The sequence below is a fragment of the Rhodotorula paludigena genome, assembly GCF_050403205.1.
Source record: "Rhodotorula paludigena JCM10292 DNA, Rt_paludigena_JCM10292v1_ctg22, whole genome shotgun sequence".
Classification (NCBI taxonomy): domain Eukaryota; kingdom Fungi; phylum Basidiomycota; class Microbotryomycetes; order Sporidiobolales; family Sporidiobolaceae; genus Rhodotorula; species Rhodotorula paludigena.
In genome coordinates, this window is record NW_027481436.1 from 213,832 (window position 1) to 233,793 (window position 19,962).

The following is a 19,962-nucleotide window of genomic DNA, read 5'->3' on the forward strand; positions in this document are numbered from 1 at the left end:
TAGTCTGTGCAAGTCTAAGCAACTGCAGTCCGAAGCAGTCCGGAGAGATGCAGCGTTGTGGAAGAAAGCGTCCGGGAGCGGAACGACGATGCGAGATGAGCGTGCGGCATCTTATCGCACAGCTTTCCGCACTGTATTGGACTGTCGCGAGCCTGCACAATCTGGCAGGTACAGAAGAGGCAGCCGAGAAGCAGGCGGGCGAACCGAGAGGAAGAGGGCAGATACAACAGATGCAAGTTGCGGATGCGATGATGCGTGCGACGAGATAGCTACGTACACAACGACTGGCGCCTTCACCGCGCCTCTAGCTCCTCTTCCTGGCCAGCTTCTACCCCACTCACCCTCGCGACACCCTTCGCCTCGATCCTCGCGATCTCGTCCCTCGCCCACCGCATCTCCCTCATCTCCCTCAACACGTCCCTATCCTCCCACATCCCGCCCTTCGGGTTCTTCGTCCCCCTCTCCGACTCCCACTGTGCCTCGAGCTCGACCAGCCCGCTCCACCACCCCTCCTGCGCCCGCTTGGCCTCCTCGAACCGCCCCTCGCGCGCGAGCTCCCGCACGAGCTTGGCCACCTGCTGCCCGCGCGGGAGCGCATGCGGGCCACGCGCGAGCGCGGCGGAGAACGTCCGCAGAGCGCCTTCGAGTGCGACGAGCCGCTTGCGGCGCGAGATGCGCGGGAGGTAGAACGGCTTTTCGGGCGCGTCCGAGGCGGACTCGCCGTCCATCTCCGTCTCGGCGGCCGAGTCGGAGTCGACGAGGGCGGGCGGCCCTGCGCGCGGCGACACGATGCGGAGGAATCCGTGCATGAGGAGCGAGAACGTGTCGCGGTTGGGCTCGAGGTCGCGCGCGTCTTCGGTGGAAGCGGCGCGCCGCGCCGCGACGAGCTGGTTGTACACGAGCCCGGCACGGTCGAGGTCCTTCGCCGTGAACGTGCCAGGCGGACGCAAGACATGCGCCGAAAGGAGCGCGTTGAACGACTCGACGGTCGGGCTGTGGCCGTCGTTTTCGAGCTGCGCCCAGATGTTGCGCATCTCTGGGCGCGGGTCGTGCGGGTTGATGGTGGTGGAGGAGCGCGCGAGTGCACCGAGCACGGCGTTGTAGGCCGAGAGGGGCACGAGGAGGTACGGGTACGAGAGGACAAAGTCGGGCGACGGACTCGCTTCGGGCCCAGCCGGCGCATACCGCGAGCGGAAGAAGGCGAGGATCTCGAGGAGGGCGGGGATGCGCGGCGACGGCATGGACGAGGCGGCGACGAGGATCATGCGCACGATGCGGTCCGCGACGGGTCCGCGGCCCGTCTCCTCCCAGTCGTGCACGATGCGCTTGACCTCCTCGAGCTCGCCGCGGCGGCCGACCGCGCGCCATAGGCCGTTCCACAGCCCGACGGGGAAGACGAGGCCCGAGGCGGTCCACGAGTAGTACAGGCGCAGCGCGAACGACGGGTCGGTCACGGCCGCTGCCGAGTTGAAGAGCGAGATGAAGGTCGGGAAGAGCGTATGCGTCCAGGCGAAATGTGCATGCGTCTGCGCAGGTTCAGACGCGGTCAAGGGGATCGACGGGTTCGACACGGCGTCGAAGAGGTCGAGCGCGAGCTGCGGCCCGTGTGAGGAGACGGTGACAGCCTGCAGGAGGGCCGGCGCGCGGCGCACGAGCGCCGAGTGGCGCATGTATCGGATCGCGAGCTCGACCGCCGTCTGCATGCAGCTGGACGTCCTCGTCTTGTCGCTCGCGGCGCCGGACGCAACTTCCTCGAGTGCACACGCCTCGACGACGAGCTCCTGGAGGAGTTTCCCGACGCGGCCGTGCGCAGACTGCTGCGCAGGAATCTCCCCCTCGCTCCTCCCTCGGCCGACCTGCGTCGCCTCCCACAGCCTCAAGGCCGCCTCGACCGCGTCCCTCCTCACCCGCACGCCTTCCTCGTCCCCCTCGGCGCGGAAGCGCTTGAGCCCGACCCAACGCACAAAGTAGTGGACCGGCTCGCGCTCGAGCGCCTCTTCGCGCTCGACGCGCGCGAGCCGCTCGCGCAGCAGCGCCTCGAGCTGGTCCTCCGTCCCACGCTCCGCTCCCGCCTCGCTGCCGTGCCGCGCAGTGAGGCCCCAGGACGAGGCCGCGCACGCGTCGTCGAGCACTGCGCGCGCATGTGCATACGCCGCCTCGTCGTCCTCGTCGGCGCTGTCGGCTGGGCGCGCCGAGTCCGGCAGTGCAGCAGCAGCGTGCCTCCGGAGCGCCGCATCGCGCGGCGCGTGGTGCGCGCGGACGATCGCGCGGATCTCCTCGTGAGAGGGTCGGCGGCCGTGGCGTGCGAAGGCGCCGAGGTGCGACAGGGCTGAGGGGGCGTCGAGCGCGAAGAGAGGGACGAGCGGCGCCGTGACGCGGAAGGGGACGTGGTCGAACGAGGACGAGAGGGAGAGCGCGCGGGCGTAGTATGTCGCAGCGCGGCGCGCAAATGCGAGCGTCTCGTCCGGAGTCGACGAGGGCGAGAGGCGAGAGAAGACGGCGTGCGCATGCACGGCGAGGACCCGCGCGGCCTGCTCCGCCTCGGCGCGCGGAAGGCCGTGCTCTGCATGCGCCTGGAGCTCGAGCTCGAGCAGCGCCCAGTACTCGTCCGCACACTCGTCGACGTCCCTCCTGCGCTCAACCACCTCGCGCTTGACGCCGCGCCGCGCAACTCTCTCCTCCGCGACGTCACCCTCGGCCCTCCGCTTCTCCCGCGCTGCAAGTGCACGCGCATGACCCAGCCGCTCGCGCTGCACGCGCGCATCGAGGAGCACGTGCGCCTGCGCGCGCGTCAAGCGCCAGCCCTGCCGTCGGACGGCAAAGCTCTTGAGCCGCTTGAGTACCGGCGCGGCAAAGGCGCTCTCGGTCGCGGCTGTGCGGGCAAAGAGCGCGTCGAAAGCCGCGCGGGGAAGGTCGAGCGGGACGGGCGGGGACGAGTCGACGGCGGTAGGAGAGGGAACGAGCGCCTCGAGCTCGCGGGCGACAGTGCGGTCGCGCAGGGCTTGCTTGCGCGCCGTGGGGTCGGCATTGAGAGCGGCTTCGAGAAGCAGGAAGGGTGGGGTGGAGGATTGGCGGAGGGAGGTAGATCGGCGGGAAGCGGAAGCAGAGGCGAGAGAGGATGAGGAAAAGAATCGGGGCGAAGGCGAGTACGGGATCGTGGAGGTCGAGGGCTGCACGCACGGCAGTGTCAGCTTCGACTGTACAGTGTTTATGGGCCTGCACGGCGCTGTGCGGACCTGGGACCAGTCTATTGCTGCGAGGCGAGGTCGGGCGACCTGCGACAAGAAAGTTGTCAAGGCTCGCTGGGAAGCTAAGCAAGGGTCGAGTAGCTCAAGCGAGTGCTCACATGCTTGCTCCTGGGTCTTGCTTGTGCGTCTGGTGCGGCTGCGGCGGTGCAGAGGGAGCAGACGGTCGGCGGGGCGATGAAGGCTGCAGCGGCTGCGCGGACGGCGAGGGGCGCGCAGTGGCTGCGTGGGAGCATGCAGAGTGCGCGTGGCTGCTGCTCGGTGCCTCTGCCCGCCTCGCCCGGTCGAGAGAGCGGGGCAGTCGAGGGTCGACCCGCGGAGGAGGCAAGCTCTCTTCGCTGGTTGCGTCCACCTGCAGCTGTCTGTGCAGAGTCAGGACCACCGCACAGCCCGAGTATGAGCTCTGCAGAGGCGCACACGGCTGCACTGCGCCCGCTCACGCTCCCGTCGCTCTCGCCGCAACTTGCGCTCGTCTCGACGCTCAAGGCCCAGCTCGCCACGCTCCACGCCGACCGGGACAGGCACCGCCAGCTCGAGGCAAAGCTCGACATCTTCACCGACGAACCCACGTGGAACGCCTTCGTGAGGACACCACTCCCTCTCCTCCCGCTCCGCATGCCTTGCTCACTCGCTCTCACACGCGCAGATCCCGCTGGGACCCCTTGCCTACTTTCCAGGACAGCTCGTGCACACCAACGACATCACTCAGACTGTCCAGGACGGCGATGGCCAGCCCAAGCACGTCCTCCGCAGCGCAAAGCAGGCCCGCCAAGAGGTGCAGCGCCTGAGCAGCGGTACGTCGAACTCTTCAACGGTAGAGAGAGATGATTGCGAGTCGACGGGCCGCTTTGCCGAGATTACAGCTGACGCGCTTCTCCCTCTTGCGCAGAACTCGACACTCGCATCGCCGCACTCGAAGCCGAGATCCGCGACAAGGAGGCCGACTTGCGGCACCAGCGCGAACAAGACCGTTCCAAAGGCAAGGGTGCTGCGGGACTGGGCGCGGGCGAGATGGGCGACGAGGACTGGACCATCAACGCGAATGGCGAGGTGAGTTTGTCGAGCCGCTATGCCTCCATGCGTGGCTAGTCGCCGCGCTTACGGGCTGCCAGAGACCGGTATGCTCACAACAATCTCGGCGCCGCTACAGGTCATCAATGAGGAAGGGCTGCCCATGTTCGACATTCGCGAGGACCTCCCCGCCGAGACGCAACCTGCGGCCTCCTCCTCGCAAGCCGCTCCCGACCCTAATGCCTCGAAGGGCGGCGCGCCCAAGATGCGCTACCTGATCAAGAAGGGCGGCAAGCAGGTCGTTGGTGTGTCCCCGCGGGCCTGCTCACAGCGCAACCTTCGCAATTTGACGCACGCAGCTCTCGCAGGCTCTACACACGCCTCTCCTCCTCCGAAGCCCACAGCTTCCGCTCATCTCTCGACAACAGTGAATACTTCGAAGCCGTCCGCACCCGACTCGCAGCCCTCGCCGTTCGCCGACCGCCCCAAGCTCGACATCAAAGCCATCCTCGACGAGCTCGAGGCCGAGGAGGCCGCCGCCGCGCCGCCGACTGCCGAAGTAGTGCCCGCAGATGAGCCCTCCAGCGCGCCGAGCCCTGCTGCGGTCGAATCCGCGCCGGCTGCACCCACGCCTTCAACCGCGCCCGCATCGAGTTCGTCTATCTCGCCCGCCTTTGCCGGCTTCTCCGCCGGGTTCCTCTCCAAGTCGAAGCAGAAACGGCCCTCGAACTCGCTCCCGCCTGCTCCTCCCACCACCGCCCCGTCCGTCGCCAATGCAGGAGGCGGCAGCGCCGCCGACCCCGCGCCGCCCCAGCAGCCGCTCAAGTCGTCCCTCTCGCGCGCGCCATCGCAGGGGGGCAAGAAGCGCGTGACGTTTAATCTGCCCGCTGCGGGTCTCGCCGCAGACGGCGCGACAGCAGATGCGGCGGAAGGGGGGGCGAAGGAGAAGAAGACGGCGATCATCCTCGGCATGGGCGAGGGCGGCGAGGCGCTTTCGGCCGAGCAGGAGGGAGAGAAGGGTAAGGGCAAGGGCAAAGAGCCCAAGCAGCCGTTTGTCCGCCCGATCAGGGAGACGGTCGTCGAGCGCCCGATGCGCAAGGCCCTCGCGCCCGGCGGCGCTGGCGGCGCGACAGCGGCTGCAAGAGGACTGCCTGTGCGGGAGAAGCGGATGTCGCGCTTCAGGCGGGATCTTGGCGCCGCAGAAGAGCGGAGCGAGCCTGGGGCGCAGGGTTTGACGGCGCCGCCGCCGACGGTCTCGGCCGCTGAGCCGCCCCCCGTCCGTGCGGCGCCGGCGGCGCTGGAAGGTCAGGGTCCGATGCCGGCGCCGGTGCATACCATCTCGCTCTCGGGCTCGAGTGGCGCGGCCGGACAGGCGGGCACCGTGTCGTATGCCGACATTCCCTTCGATTCGGGCGACGAGGACCCGGATGGCGCGGATGACGACGACGAGGAGGACGATGATGATGGCGGGTTCCGCGACTGGGACGAAGACGATGAAGAGTTTGATGACGAAGACTTGGACGTCGATGCGGCCATGATGCAGCGCGAGGTCGCGCTCGCGTACCATCGCCAGCGGATGAATCTGGGTGCGGGAAGAGGAACGGGCGCGCTCGGCGGGTATCACCAGGAGGGCGAGTCGCCGTTCGCGCATACGGGGCTGGACGTGGACACGCAGTCGGTGCGTTTGCTTCCCGCTGTCTCGGCTCGCCTGCCGGCTGACCTCCTTCTCGCCCGCCGCAGCTGGTCCCGTCCGATGCGACCCTCCAGTCCCTCTCTCCCGACGCCGCCTCAGCCACGTTCGGCACCTACGCCGACGCCGGCGCCGCGCAGCAGGGCAAGCCTTCGCGCTTCCGCCTCGCGAACCGCAACCTCGAGCAGGCGCAGCTCATCATCCCCTCGCTCCTCGCGGCCGACCCGGCGCTCAGCATGTCGCACGTGCCGCTCGGGCCCGCGGCCGAGGGCGGCGGCGGCGGAGGCGCAGACGACGGGCTCGACGCGGACGAGCGCGAGCGCCTGCGCCGCACGCTCGAGGCGCTCGCGGAGGGCAAGCCGCTGCCGGCGGACGAGCAGGCGGAGGAGCGCGCGCGCGAGGTCGCGCTGAGGGAGGAGCTGAGGAGGGAGAAGGACGAGGAGGAGCGCGTCAGGAGGGAGAGGACGGCGGGCAAGCGGCCGCCAGAGCTGGTACCGGCGATCCCCGTCGTCCGGGACGCCGTCAAGGAAAAGGTTCCTGAGGCGGGTACGTCAGTGGCGCCCGTCTCGGAGGCGGCAGCTGTTGGCACTAGCGAAGCGCAGGGCGAGGCTGAGCCGCCGAAGAGGATGTCGAGGTGCGTTCCTCTCTATCGGTAGCTCTCGTTGCTGAACTGACCCCCATATCGTTGTGCAGGTTCCGGCAAAAGCAACTGGGTCTGATAGACTAGTCGTGCAACACGGACCTGTTGACGCAGAACTAGGACTCGTGAGCCTTCGAGCTGAAAGCGGAAGCGGTCCATCCCGCGAGCCTCCCTCGTCCTGGACGCAGGCGGATTGCTCAGCGCAGTACCGCATATACAGGCGCTATCGGGAGCCGAATGCTCCGTCGGTACATCATTGAGGACCGTTTGGTCGGACGACGAGGCGGTGCTCTCGCTCTCTTGCTCGATTCGTGTCTTCACGCGCCCATGTGAGAGCGCCGAGATGAGCGCAGACGCCACAGCAGAGGTCGAGCTGCAATCTGTGCGCTCGCAGGCCCCTGCAGATGCAGATACGCCCTCCTCCTCTTCATCAGTCGCGCTCGACAAACAGGCGTTGTTTTCGCTCCTCGCGCAGCATCTGTCGAGGTGAGCTTCTGCGGCTGGCGACTTCGACCTGCGCTGATCCGCCGAGGCGCAGCACATGGCAACAACGGTCGTTCGAGTTTGGCGCCTACCTCTTCCTCGTCAACCTCTTTCCGGACACCACCTTGCAGCCGTCCATCTTCGGCTTCTTCACTACCGGTGCTGCCATCCTGCTCTCCGGTAGCGTCGGCTCCCTCGTCGACCATTATGCTCGCATCCCGTTTGTCCGGGCTACTGTGGTCGTGCAGAAGGGCACGCTGGCGTGCTCCTATGCCGTCTTCCTTGCATGTTTTCTTCGGCTGCACACTGCAGCGCAGGAGGGTCGCGAGCAACCTATCCTCACGGGCCTCTTCGTCATCGTCGTGCTTTTCTCAATGCTACAGAATCTCGCGACGGTTCGTCCCCAGTCTTCTTCGCTTCTGGTCATATTTGCTGATTCGCTGCACGGCAGATTGGCATGTCGGTAGCGGTCGAGCGGGACTGGGTCACCTGCATCGCGCAAGGCGACGGAGCACGGCTCACGACGCTGAACACGTGCGGTTCCCTTGCCCTACTCACACAGGCAGGCAGCACTGACGCTTCCCTGCTTCAGCTGGCTCCGGCGAATTGATCTACTCTCAAAGCTCTTGGCGCCGCTGTTCGTCTCCCTCCTGACCACGGCCGCGTCGTATACTCTTGCCGCCGCTTTCCTCCTCGGCCTGTCCGTCGGCTCGCTCACCTTCGAGTTCTTTTGGATCCACATCGTCTATAAGCGTTTTCCGATGCTGTCGACCGCCCAACTCGGAGTCAGGGTCCCAGCCGAAACTTCGGCAACCGAGGCGCATCCTACCACCCAATCGGACCGGCCGGCGGGGCCCGTGCCTCGTCGCACTCGCCTCGCTCAGTTGCCAGCGCGCATCCGCCTGCGCATCTTCACGGAAAGCCGCAACTGGCTCGAATTCATCCGCGCGCCCGTCTTTTTTTCATCCCTCGCCATCTCGCTGCTGTACATGACTGTTCTGTCGTGCGTCCACTCCGCATGGTGTCGAGACTCTCGACTGAACGACTCTTGGAGCAGCTTTGAAGGCTCGATGCTCGCATACCTCAAGAGCCACGACTACGACGATTCGTTCGTGGCCGGCATGCGTGGCGTTGGCGTCGTGACAGGGCTTCTCGGCACGCTTTTGATGCCCTTCCTCGAGCCGCGCATTGGTTTGGTGCGGACAGGAACATGGAGCATTCTGCAAGCCATCTTCATTCTGTCAGCAAATGCGGGTGATGCTGACGAGCTGACATCTACAGCTCCGAAGTGATCACGCTTGTTCCCGCTTTGCTTGCTTTCTTTGTCGGCGCACCGCCAGATGGCGAGCGCGCGCCTGCTTATAACGATGTGCTGCTTTTCTCCGGTAAAGTCCCATCAAATTGCCGTTTTCAAGGCTGGAAGTCCTGCTCACACGCTTCTTCGCTTTAGGCATGGCTCTCTCGCGAGTCGGGCTGTGGAGCTTTGACCTCGCTCAGCTCAAGGAGTTACAGCAAGCCCTTGACGAGCATCCGCGCAGGAACGCTATGTGCGCATGCCGCCACATCATGGAAAGATTCCGAACACGCTGATCCGCTTTTGCTCGCAGAATGGCACTGCAGTTTGCGCTGCAGAATATCTTCGACTTGATCAAGTGTGTCCAGCGCTTTGCAGAGCTGTTGTCGTGCGCTGACGGCTGCCATTGCGCAGATACGTCGTAACGATCATTCTGAACCGCCCCTCGCAGTTCAAGTGTGCGCCCATCGCTCCTCCCTTGGCGTGTCTTTCCGGGTACTGACCTTTTTCGCCCCAACGTAGGGGCAGTCGCGATCTCCTTTGGTGCCGTATGCTGCGGCGCAGCCTCGTACTTGGTTTATGCGCGGAAAGAGCGGGGGCATCTCGTCCACACAGGCTGGATGGAGCCGCTCCTGCGCAAGGGCCGATGAAACGCTCCGCGGTTGTCTTCCGTACGTCAGGACAATGACTTTGCCTTGTATCGCCTTGCCGCGCTCGCTCTATCCTGGTCACGTGATCACGACCGCGCGGTCCGCTTGCGCCCCACCTTGTCCCATCTTTGCTTCGCTTCTCATCTTGCTCTGCTCGTGGCCCGGCGTCTCAAGCTGCTCTGCTTGATAGCTTGCTCGCATGGCTCCCGTCACTGTCGCTGCCGTGCAGATTGCATCCGTCGCGTACGACCTCGAGCAATCCCTCGTCAAGGTGCGCCTCCCTGCCCTGCGAGAACCAGCTCTTCCCGCTCACGCTTCTCGTGGGCAGCTTGAAGAGTACTGCCGACAAGCTGCCGCAACCGGTGCAAGGCTTGCCGTCTTCCCCGAAGCTTATCTGAGGTTCGCTCCAGCGCATGCACCCTGTCCTCTGCATCCGTCTGACCAGCCTTTCTGCTTTCCAGTGCTTATCCGCGCCACCTCGACTTCCGCATTGGTGCCCGCACGGAGGAGAATCGGGCGTGGTACCGACGCTACGTCGAGTCCTCCGTCAAGATCCCGGACGGCGTCGAAGGGGTAGACTGGCTCGCGACGGACGCAGCAGGAGCTGTGAAGGCGGACAGCGAGTTTGATGCGTTCAAGCGCATCTTGAGGGCGGCGAAGGAGAACAAGCTTGTCCGTGGAAACGCTCTTAAAAGCTTCTTTCGCAAAGCTATGCTGATGCGCCGCGCCCTCGATCCGCAGAACATCTCGCTAGGCATCATCGAGCGCTCTTTGCTTGGTGCAACTCTGTGGTGCACCAACTTGCTGATCTCGGACCGAGGCATTCTACTTGGTGGGCACGCTTGACGCTTGGATCCGCATTACGGCTGACCTCCGGCACATACAGGCAAGCACCGTAAGCTCACGCCTACTGCGGCGGAGCGCGTAGTCTGGTCGGGCAGCAGCGCCACCAACCCCTCCGCGTACCTCGACTCAGGCGTCGCATCAACCGACAACCTCCCGGTTGTGTCGACCTCGGTGGGCCGCGTCGGCGGCGTCATCTGCTGGGAGCACTTTGTCCCGCTTCAGCGCTACGCGCTGTACCGCAAGGGCGTCGAGATCTGGACGGCACCGACCGCCGATTCGAGGCCGACTTGGGCGCCCGCGATGCAGTTCATCGCGCAGGAGGGGCGCATGTTTGTCATCTCAGGTGCGGGCCGGAGATCGACCTCTTCTGAGGCTGTTCCTGACACACCATGGGCTTTGCAGCGAATCAGTACCACAAAGCCACCGACTTCCCCTCCGACTATCCTCCCCGCCTTGCTCGTGCCGCAGCAGGAGAGCCCGAAGACGAGGTGTGGTCCCGCGGCGGGTCGGTCATCGTCAACCCGCTCGGCGAGATCCTTGCAGGCCCGCTTTGGGACTCGGAGGGTATCTTGACGGCCGAGGTGCGCTCCGCTCACCTGCGCCTCTTCATGCTGTACACAGCACCTGACTGGCCAGCGACACCGACGCAGATTGACACGGACGACATCTTTGGCTTCAAGCTCGATATGGACTGCGCTGGGTCTGCGCACTACTCGCGCGAGCACGATGTGTTCCGCTTCGAGGTGCGGACGTAGCTGGTCGGTAACGCTCAGGCAATAAACACCGTGCACCTTGAGACGTCCGTATAGCCGCATGGAGCAGCTCGACTTGATGGCCCGAATGCATCGTCTCAAGCACAAAGTAGAGCAAACGGAAAAAGCATCGCATTGCTCGGTCTACACCACCATCCGTGGCTCACCGCCGCCTCGCCGCAAACTGCTTCTCGACGTCCTTGCGGTACTGCACGAACGCGACGAGGTTCTCGAGCGCGCCGTCGGCGCGCGAGCGCAGCTCGGGGAACTTGTTGCGGTCGACCTTCTTGATCTGCGCGGGGCGAGCGAGCGAGCGGGAAGCAAGGGTTAGCAGATGCCCTTCTGGCTCATGGCAAGCACAGCCATGATAACGAGCCAGGAAAGGCAGAGGGAAGATAGACGCACTGCTGCCCGCACACCCGCAACACTCGCCTCGAGCACGGGCAACATCCCGCCCTGGCGGAACACCGGCGCGTCGTAGTCGCGCTCCTCGTCGGCGTACAGGTCAATGAACGAGTCGATTGCCTGGAGGAGGATATCGGGCGTCGAGGCGACGGAGGACGAGGAGCCGTCGGGGGAGAGGACGGCGGCGCGAGAGGTCGGGAGAAGGGAGAGGAGGAAGCGGCCGATTTGCTGCGAGAAGTACGAGTGGTCAGCCGGTCATCCGCAAAGAGTCAGAGTCACTGCATGGGGAAGAGCCAGAGACGGCGACGCACAGCATTCTCATCGGCAGGCACGTCCTTCCTCCGCCCCAACCAGCCCAGCGCGCCGAGCGTGCGCACGCGGATCGCCTCTCCTGCAGGCGTCTGCGCCGCAGCAAAAAGCGAGGCGTACACGCGCTGGATGAGGAACGGCGTCGTATCGGGTCCGACGACCTGCACAAAACGTTTCTGTCAGTCTCGAGGCGTCGTGCTTGAAGGCTGTAGAGGGGAAAGGCAGAGACGTACGAGCGAACTCCCCTTGTCCTGATCAAGCCCGAGGCGGACGCACCCCCAGACGACGCCCGCACCAGCCATGACGCTCTCCCTCCTGCGCTCCTGCACCTCGTCAACCTCGTCCTCGCCCGCGTCTCCCGCCGGCTGCTTCCCCTTGCCCTTCTTGCCGCCCGCAGGCGCAACAGCAGCCGGGGCCGGAGCCGGGGCGGACGGGGCCTGCGCGCCCTCGAGCGCCTCGAGCATGCCGAGCATGGCGCCCTCGAACACGCTCTGCAGCTCCTTGGCATCGCGGCGCGCCGCGGAGCCGGCGCGCGAGAGCGTCACGTAGAGGTTGTTGAGGGCCTCGATCGCGCGCACGTGGATCGTCGTGAGCGCCTCGGCGAGCGGGACGAGCGCGGCGGGGTGCTGCGTCTGTTCCGACGCCGAGGTGGGGATCTTGGTCGAAGCGGAAGAGGGGCCGTCGAGGGCGGAGGAGGCGAAGGACGAGGAGGGGAGGAAAGAGAGCGACGTCGGGCGGGAGAGCTGCAGGAGCTGGAGCGGGAGCGAGGACAGGAGCGCGAGGCCCGCCGCCTCCTTGTCGGCACCCGCAACCTCCTCGTCCTCGTCGTCGTCCTCGTCGTCGTCCTCGTCGTCGCCTCCTGCAGCGGCGGCGAGATCGTCGAGCATCTCGTCGTCGCCCATCGCACGCTCGGGCGTGTCGCCGCGCTTGCGGCGCAGGACGCCGTCCGCCTCGCTGATGACATCGCCGCCCATCGCCGCGTCCTCGCCCTCGCCCTCGCCGTCCGAGACGCCCATGTCGATGTCGTCCTCGACCTGCATCGAGATCCCGCCCCACTCCTCCTCCTCCTCCTCCTCCTCCTCCTCTTCTTCTTCTCCAGCGCCGGAAGAGACGGCGCCAAAGGACGTGGACGAGGGCAGGCCCGACGCGAGCCACTCGCTGAGGACCTCGAGCGCGAGCTGGAGCGTCTGCGCGCCGCGCTCGAGCGCAGAGAGCTTGCCCTCGGGCGTCGTCGGCGCTGCGTGCGGCGTCGGGAGCGCCGTCGGGTCCTGCGTGCGGTTCGGCGGATTCAAATTATCAGTACTGGCTCTCCAGTGAGCAAGTGGAGAGCGCGGAAGCAGAAAGAGCGAACGGCGCGACGCACAATCTCGTGCGCCACCTTTGCGCCCTCCCCCGCGTCCTCATTCAGTTTCGCGCCCCTGACGAGCGCAAGCAGGACCTCCTGCGCCTCGTCGCTGCGCAGCGCGTCGCGCACGGCCTCGACGTCGCGGCGCTTGCTGCGGCCCTTTGCGAGCTCGAGGAGCGCGCCAAACGCGAGCACGCGCAGCTGCGCCCAGTCCTGCGCGTGGTGCGCCGCGCCCGGGTCGGTGGGCGAGCGGGCGGGGGGCGCGGGGGGCGCAGAGGGCGAGAGGAGGATCGAGAGGAGCGAGGCGAGCGAGGGGGAGAACGAGTGGGTCGAGGCGGACGAGAGGAGGTGCGAGTGCGCGGGCGGGTTGGACGAGAGGAACGCGTGCAGCGTTTGGGCTGTCCAGCCGATTGTAGCGAGTCAGTCGCTGTCATGGCCTCGACAAGAAAGAGAGGCACCGGCGTGACGCACCGGCTGCGACGGCGACAAAGAGCGGGACGCGGCCGCGCTTGGCCTTGTCCTTGCGCTGGTCCTTCTTCTTGGCCGCCTTTTCGGCGCCGTTGCGCATCCCAGCATCCTCGCCCTCGTTCGCGCCCTCGAAGCGCTCGATGCCGAGGCGGTCCTCGTCGAGGAGGGCGACGCAGAAGCGGACGATGAGGTCGGCGTGGGCGTTGAGGCTCGCGAGGATCTTGGTGTTGCTCTCGGCGAGGCACCACAGGAGGACGAGCGTGTTCTCGCACCAGTCCCAGTACGAGCGGCGCAGCGTGTCGCTCGCCTCGTTGGCGTCGTCGGCGGCGCGGCGCGCTTCGGCGCTCGCGGGCAGCGGCGGCTGGACGGGGGACGCGGCGGGCGCGAGCTGGGCGGCGAGGAAGTGCGAGAGGAGCGGGAGGTGGATGGTCGTGAGCGGGAGGAGGAGGCGCTTGTTGTGCATCTCGGAGACGATGTGCGGCGGGCTCGAGACGGCGAGGTTGCGGAGGGCGCCGAGCGACTCGATCGCGGTCGAGAGGTCGTCGGCGGGGGGAGGGGACGTCGAGGCAGCGGGGAGGGCGTGCGGGACGGCGGCAAGGCGCTCGATGAGGAGGCCGATGAGGTTGCGCGAGAGGAGGAGGCGCAGCTGGAGCGGCGGGAGCGAGAGGATGAGCGACGAGAGCGTCGACTGCGGGGAGGGGACACCGTGTCAGTCTGGGACGTCCACCTGCTACTCGTCAGCTCTCAACAGGCGCTGGTTCCCCGGCGAGAGCGCGAGGTGCGACGGTGAACGCACGGCGGCAAAGACGCGGTCGCGGCCCTCGGGGGCGCGGAGCTGGTCGAGGAGAGTCTGCATGTCGTGGTCCCTGCGGGCGCCCTTCTTGCCCTCGCGATGCTGCGCGGGTGCGGCGGGCTCGCCCTGTGCGGGTTGAGCGTGCGCGAGCGGGGCGTCGGTTGCTGCGACGCGGGCTGCGCGGGTGTGCTTGCGGTGGCGGACCTTGCCCATGGTGCTCTACGTGAGCTCGTCAGCGGCACTCTGGGCTGGCGAGCGGGAGCGGGGGCGCGGTGGACCCGCGAGTGCACGCTCGAGCTCGAGAAGGCGACAAGGCGGTGCAGCGACGACGCACCACAACACAGCGGAAGGGGGGCTGGCGAAGGTACTGCAGTGAATGAGAAGCTGTCACATTCGATGTACACCTGCCTGCACCGCTCCCTGCGTCAAGTTGCCCGCCCTCGATCGCCTCGTCGCTCGCTCTCCGCCCGCCGCTGGCTCTCTCGCGCACTTGCTGCGTCCTTGCTCGTGCTTGCCGTCTCGTCTGCACGCTAGCTCGACATTCCCTCGCCCGTCGCCGTCGAGCAGCCCACTGCGAGCCCGCGCACCCGGCTCTCCTCCCCCACCTCCCAACCGCCGCACCGTCATCCCCTTGCATCCCCGCCCGTACCGCATGCCAGCCTCTCCCTCCTCTTCCGAGCCTGTACCGTCCTCGGCAGCGCCCCGCCGCGCCCCCTTCTACGCCACCGCGTCCGCCCGCCCCTTCTCGCGCAGCGCCCTCGCCCGCCAGTCCGTCCACTCGCTCCCCTCCATCCAGCACCTCCAGCACGGCTTTGCCAAGCTTGGTCTGCTCGCCGAAACCGACGCAGAGGCGGACAAGGGTGCGCCGAGAGTAGGACGGAGCGGAGACAGGCGCAGGTCGAGGCGGCGCGGAAGCACTGCTCTGGACGGCTCGACGACGGCGCTCGACGAGCACGACGGGGAGCGCGAGTCGGATCGAGCCAAGGCTCTGCAGGCGCTTGGACCCGAGCCAGAACGGCCCGTCGTCGACGACCGGCCCGCGTGGCAGCGCGCCGAAGAAGCGGCGGCGAAAGAGACGGCCGTCAGGGACGTTGCGCAGCTGCGGAGCAACGCGCTCGACGTGCTCGACGCCGTATACACTAGGTGCTTCCCTTTCTCTCTCTCGTACGAGCGCGGAAGGATTCACCACCTGCGCCCGTCGGTCTCGCAGCTGGAACCTCTCACCTCCGCCTCTCCCCTTTCGGCGACCCTCCTCTAGTTACTCGTCGCACCATCAGTCCACCCCACCTTATCCTCTGCTCACGGAACACGTCTTACCGGCCGCTGCGCCCTCACCACCGCCCGACCTCACCTCTCTCCTCGCCCTCACAACCCTCGCAATCCGCTCCCTCCAATCCTACCTCGTCGCCCTCCCGTCCCCCTCCCCCTCCTTCACCTCTACCTCCGCCCCAGCACCTGCGCACCCACCCACCTCCCGCCTCTCGACCGCCGCCCGCCCGCGCACGTCCCTCGCGCTCCCCTTCGCCGACGCGCCCGACCCCTCCCCCTCCGCCTCTCCCGCGACGCTCACGCCGCTCGAGTTGCAGGACCTGCGGGCTGCGGGCGAGGCAAAAGGGGAGAGGGCGGAGGAGGAGGAAGAGAAGGAGGAGGAGAGGCTGTGGAGCGAGGTGAGGAGGAGGGCGTGGGATGTGCTGGGGATGGTGCGCGAGCTCGAGCGCGAGGTGGAGGGCGACAGAAAAGAGGTGACTGAGCAAAAAGCTCGGGACCAGGGAGAGCAGGCAAAGGGTGGCAACGGCGACGGACAGGTCGACTCGGTCGACTCGCCCCTCGCCGACGAGCAGCGCTCTCCCACCTCTCCGCCGCACTCGCCGACCGGCCTAGCCGATGGCTCTTTGGACGCCGCACGACCCAATCAGGTAGCGGCAGCGCCCTCTGCGCACCAGACGGCCCTCGTACAGCGCTGGGCCGACGCTGCGGCTGCGGTCCTGCGGCGCTCGGGCGGGACGGGCGCGCGGCGAGGGCGCGTGAGTGATGCGAGTGCGGGTGGAGAGGAGGGCGTGGACCGGGTGGAGGAGGGCGCGGTATATGGGAGGGAAGAGGCGGCCGAGGAGGAGGAGGAGGAGGGGCTGCCGGCTTGGGCGAGGGAAGAGGGCTGGGACGACGGACTGGGTGCGTCGCGTTCCCCTCGCCGCCTCCGACCCGGGACACAATTGACTTGCCTGAAAGAGCAGCACGAGCGTACGCCATCATCTGCGCCGTCCTCTCTGCTTCGCAGACCGCCGACCTTCCCGACCCAGCTTCATCTCGCGACGCCTTTCTCGATGCTCTCTCGTACGTCCGACGCCTTCACGTAGGCTCATTCCCTCAGGCTGATCTCACGCTTACTCCCATCCACAGAGACGGTGTCATCCTCTCGCACGCTTTCAACGCCGTCCTGCGCCTTCCTTCACTCTCGCGCCCATTCGGCTTCCTCCCACCCGCCTCGATCCACACCTTCGCCTCGCCTCCCACCCCGGCAGGATCGGCGGACATGGTGCGCGCGCTGAGTACGGCGAGCAACAGCAGCGACGCAGGCGGCGCCGGAGGAGAACGAGTCGGGGCGACGTTCCGCCGCGCAGAGAACCTCGCGCAATGGGCCGCGTGCGTCTCCTCTCTCTCCCTTGCGCTCACTTCCTTCTCGAGCAGAACGCAGAAACTGACGCGGCGCGTTTGCTTGCGGGATAAAGTGCCCTCAAGCACCGCTACGCCCTCTCGCTCGGCCCTCCGGCCTTCGACGCCCGCCTCGTCGCCGCGCGTCGCCCTTTCTCTGATACGGTGAACGAGGGCGCGCCGGGCGAGTGGCGCGAGATGCTCGGAGGCGCGGTTGGGGCGTGGGCGGGCGCGGCGGCGAGCGAGGCGAGGGAGGTCTGGGACGAGGAGCGCGAGCGCGGGCCGGGCGCACGAGGCGGGCACATTCCAGGCGTAGCAGAAGGTTAATGCTGTGAACTGGGGACAGACGAAGCGAGGATTCGCGCCTGCACGAAAAAGGAGGAGATGCGGGCTTTGTCTGTCTCGTGTGCTCGCCGCGCGCTGCAGCGCAGTTCTTGGATGGCACGGTGCGGCAGACCTCGAGACGGCGAAGCATACAGGACCAGTAACAACAAGACATTCTAAAAACACTGGGAGGAGACACGAAGAGAGGGACAGAGTGAGTCGGTCTAGAAGAACGTCGCGCGTTGCTGGATCGGCGGCGAGTCCTGCACGTGAAGAGTCAGCACTGGTTGCCACTTTTTAGTGAGCGACGCACCATGAGCGGCTGCAGCGTGCGCACAACCTCGTTGACGTTGAGGAGGAGGTAGGCGCGCTCGAGCGTTACGGAACGCTGTTTGATCTTGCCCTGCCTTGTCTTCCTGATCGGCTCCGCTGCGGCGGGTACCGGCACGAGCGCGATGTCCTTGAAAGTTGCACGGTCAACGTTGGCAAGACCTTTGACGCGGTCGAGCGTGTCGCCGATGAAGACAAAGATGAACCGCTTGATCTTCGTGTCGGCCGGGACGCGTTCAATCACCTTCTCGATGCCTTCGGAGACGACCTCGTGCGGGCGCGACAAGGTGACCTGAAACAGCAGGAGGGTCCTGCCCTGGTCGATGAGCGCAACGCCGTCGAGCGAGGCGAAGCGAGGAGGGAGGACAAAGAGCCCATCCGACGAATCGTCGAGTTCAGAGTTGACGGGATCCCACTCTCCGAGGGTTAGTCGCTTCGGAAGGTTGATGGGCGACTGGCCGGTGACGGGCGTGACGACGAGGTCGATGTCGAGCTGCGCCAGGGTGCGGAAAGCTGCGACCTCGAATCCGACGCCGGCGAGTTGCGGCGAGTGCGCGAGGCACTGCGCAAGCTTGAGCGCGGCCGTCGAGTCACGCTGCATGACGGCGAGCCGCAGCAAGGCGCGCAGCAGGCGAGTCGGGCAGCACAGCACGGCGGCGGGCCCGGACGGCGTCGGCTGCGTGATGCCGGGCGTTGGCAAGATAAAGAGGAGGCGGTCGAAGCCTTTCCACTGCGCTTCCTCGCCAACCTCCGCCTCCTGGAGCATGCGGGTGAGCTGCGCTGCTGATCCGAGAGCGGTGGTCGGATCGAGGCCGAGGAGGGCGAGGAGCCCGTCCTTCTTTGCCGGCTGCGGTCGGAGCAGCTGCCGGAACGATGGGCCGAGAAGGTCGTAGATCTCGTCAACCGAATAGGTCTCGTTAGGTTCGAGCTCAAAGAGGGCGTTCCCGAGCTGCTTGATCGCTCGGTGCGAGGTCATTGAGCCTGTGCTCGAGGTGCTCGAGGCGCCTGGTTCGACCGGGCCGGTGTGGCCGCCCGTCGAGACCGACTTGACAGGCTCGCCATAGGCTGCACCGCCATCAATCTCAAGGTCGCCGATGGTTGTGCCTGGACCGAGGACGTCGAGTGCAACCTTGCGGTGCTTGTCGAGGCCGACGCTGAGCGGAAAGGCCAACTGAAGAACCCTGCGAGTGACCCAAGTTGGCTGCAGTGCGCAGAGCGTGAAGGGACTGGACGCACTTGTAGTTGTCCTTCTCCTTTTCTCCCACCGGCGGGACGACAAAGAAAAACAGGTTCAGCGCCTCTTGCCGGATGAGGTCGTACCGCGCGCTGCGGGGCGGAGTCGCAAGCGCGATGACCGCAGAGCGGACGTGGACAAGCTCGGGCGGGAACGGATGGTGGTCCGCCGAGTCGAGCGCGATGAAGAGGGGCTTGAGGAACTTGAGCTTGAAGAGGAGAGATGGTTCCACCTCGTAGCACCCCGTCTCGACGAACAGGTATGCTGAACTGCTTCCTATCGCGTGGAATGCGCAGGGTTCTTTTCTCTCCATGTACGAGAGGAGGAGGTATGACAGCATAGTCGTCTTGCCTGCGAGCGAGCTGAAGGTCAATCATCGCGGGAGGAAAGGGGTGCGGACTGTGAAAAGGGGAGAAGACGGCGCACCAATTCCGGGGCTGCCATAGATGACCAGATGATTGCTGTTGACGATGGCTTTGCCCTCTCTCCTCTCCATGAGGGTTGCCATTTCTGAAAGTCGCCCGTCGATCCACGAGCGCACCGTCCAGTAGCAATTTCGAACGACGACGACGGTCTGGTCCAGCGGTGAACGGATTGGGAGGAAGGGTATGTCTTCGAGTACGACGCCGTTGTTGGCGCCCCAGCCTCCGCGGTAGAATTGCGCCCACGGATCATCGTCGTCCTCAGCGAGTCGCTTCGATGTCAACTTCGCGTTGGACGAAGCCGAAAGATGTCTGTAGATGCCTCACACGTCAGCAATGCTTGCGACTGAAATCGGCAGCAACGCACAGGCTCATGTCGACAGTGTGCTTGACGGGCGGAGGCGGTCGAAGGGGAGAGGAGGCGAGACGAGGCAGACTGAAGGCGGTGGGGGGACAAGCAGCACCTCGAGCGAGCCAAACAAAGTAGCAAGCGGCAAGAAATGTGCTTGTGCGTGCACGACACAGGCGGTCCGTGATAGCGGTGCGAGAGCCGGAGACCGCCGGCTTTCGACGCCCGCCTCGTCGCCGCGCGTCGCCCTCTCTCTGATACGGCAAACGAGGGCGCAACGGGCAGCTGGTGCGAGATGCTCAGAGGCACGGTCGGGACGCGGGCGGGCGCGGCGGCGAGCGAGGCGAGGGAGGTTTGGGGGGAGTCGGACGGGCGACGGGGCGAAGTGACGAGGGGGAGGGCGGGTCTCGCGGAGGAGGCACCGCTAGTGAGTGGGGAGCGGCAGCAGACCTGAAGCAGTCCAGCAAGACTGGGATGCGGCTCTTCCCGCGATTGAGAGCGCGAGCGTTCTGGGTGGAGATGAGCGTGGAAGAGGTCGCACGACGGTCGGCCGGCAGCGAGAGAGCTGCAGGCACGGCCGCGATGAGGGCAACGGCAGCGCTCCACACACCGAGGACTGCGCGCCGGTGAGGAGAAGGAGGTGACAGAGCGAGGGAGCACCCCAATCCCGTGAACGCCGGCAACGGAATGAGAGGCCGGAAGTTCCACGCTGCTGCCACAGGC

The 19,962-nt window shown here is 66.3% G+C and overlaps 7 protein-coding genes across 7 annotated transcripts; 4 read left to right on the forward strand and 3 right to left on the reverse strand.

The window, feature by feature from the left end:
- Positions 1–293: 293 nt before the first annotated feature.
- On the reverse strand, positions 294–3,481 carry JCM10292_004050 (uncharacterized protein; the record flags this gene model as incomplete). The annotated part of the gene is made up of 3 exons (XM_076649243.1): positions 294–3,170; positions 3,237–3,275; positions 3,347–3,481. 3 exons carry the CDS (start codon positions 3,479–3,481, stop codon positions 294–296), a joined length of 3,051 nt encoding a protein of 1,016 aa, XP_076505253.1.
- Positions 3,482–3,641: 160 nt separating this feature from the next.
- JCM10292_004051 (uncharacterized protein) lies at positions 3,642–6,673 on the forward strand (the record flags this gene model as incomplete). Its single annotated transcript, XM_076649244.1, has 7 exons — positions 3,642–3,827; positions 3,892–4,039; positions 4,135–4,295; positions 4,396–4,561; positions 4,625–5,934; positions 5,997–6,580; positions 6,640–6,673. 7 exons carry the CDS (start codon positions 3,642–3,644, stop codon positions 6,671–6,673), a joined length of 2,589 nt encoding a protein of 862 aa, XP_076505254.1.
- Positions 6,674–6,929: 256 nt separating this feature from the next.
- Positions 6,930–9,013, forward strand: JCM10292_004052 (uncharacterized protein; the record flags this gene model as incomplete). Its single annotated transcript, XM_076649245.1, has 10 exons — positions 6,930–7,072; positions 7,125–7,464; positions 7,521–7,603; positions 7,662–8,072; positions 8,127–8,291; positions 8,351–8,454; positions 8,520–8,616; positions 8,677–8,721; positions 8,778–8,821; positions 8,886–9,013. The coding sequence occupies 10 exons, from the start codon at positions 6,930–6,932 to the stop codon at positions 9,011–9,013; spliced, it is 1,560 nt and encodes a 519-aa protein (XP_076505255.1).
- A 199-nt stretch (positions 9,014–9,212) lies between these two features.
- On the forward strand, positions 9,213–10,614 carry JCM10292_004053 (carbon-nitrogen hydrolase family protein; the record flags this gene model as incomplete). Its single annotated transcript, XM_076649246.1, has 7 exons — positions 9,213–9,284; positions 9,342–9,412; positions 9,475–9,685; positions 9,755–9,845; positions 9,900–10,202; positions 10,262–10,440; positions 10,510–10,614. The coding sequence occupies 7 exons, from the start codon at positions 9,213–9,215 to the stop codon at positions 10,612–10,614; spliced, it is 1,032 nt and encodes a 343-aa protein (XP_076505256.1).
- Positions 10,615–10,774: 160 nt separating this feature from the next.
- Positions 10,775–14,144, reverse strand: JCM10292_004054 (uncharacterized protein; the record flags this gene model as incomplete). The annotated part of the gene is made up of 7 exons (XM_076649247.1): positions 10,775–10,903; positions 11,017–11,244; positions 11,328–11,486; positions 11,559–12,593; positions 12,689–13,068; positions 13,142–13,826; positions 13,935–14,144. 7 exons carry the CDS (start codon positions 14,142–14,144, stop codon positions 10,775–10,777), a joined length of 2,826 nt encoding a protein of 941 aa, XP_076505257.1.
- A 439-nt stretch (positions 14,145–14,583) lies between these two features.
- On the forward strand, positions 14,584–16,907 carry JCM10292_004055 (uncharacterized protein; the record flags this gene model as incomplete). Its single annotated transcript, XM_076649248.1, has 5 exons — positions 14,584–15,074; positions 15,142–16,100; positions 16,163–16,262; positions 16,329–16,571; positions 16,658–16,907. 5 exons carry the CDS (start codon positions 14,584–14,586, stop codon positions 16,905–16,907), a joined length of 2,043 nt encoding a protein of 680 aa, XP_076505258.1.
- A 221-nt stretch (positions 16,908–17,128) lies between these two features.
- On the reverse strand, positions 17,129–19,265 carry JCM10292_004056 (uncharacterized protein; the record flags this gene model as incomplete). The annotated part of the gene is made up of 5 exons (XM_076649249.1): positions 17,129–17,167; positions 17,218–18,388; positions 18,471–18,819; positions 18,895–19,202; positions 19,258–19,265. The coding sequence occupies 5 exons, from the start codon at positions 19,263–19,265 to the stop codon at positions 17,129–17,131; spliced, it is 1,875 nt and encodes a 624-aa protein (XP_076505259.1).
- Positions 19,266–19,962: the final 697 nt, after the last annotated feature.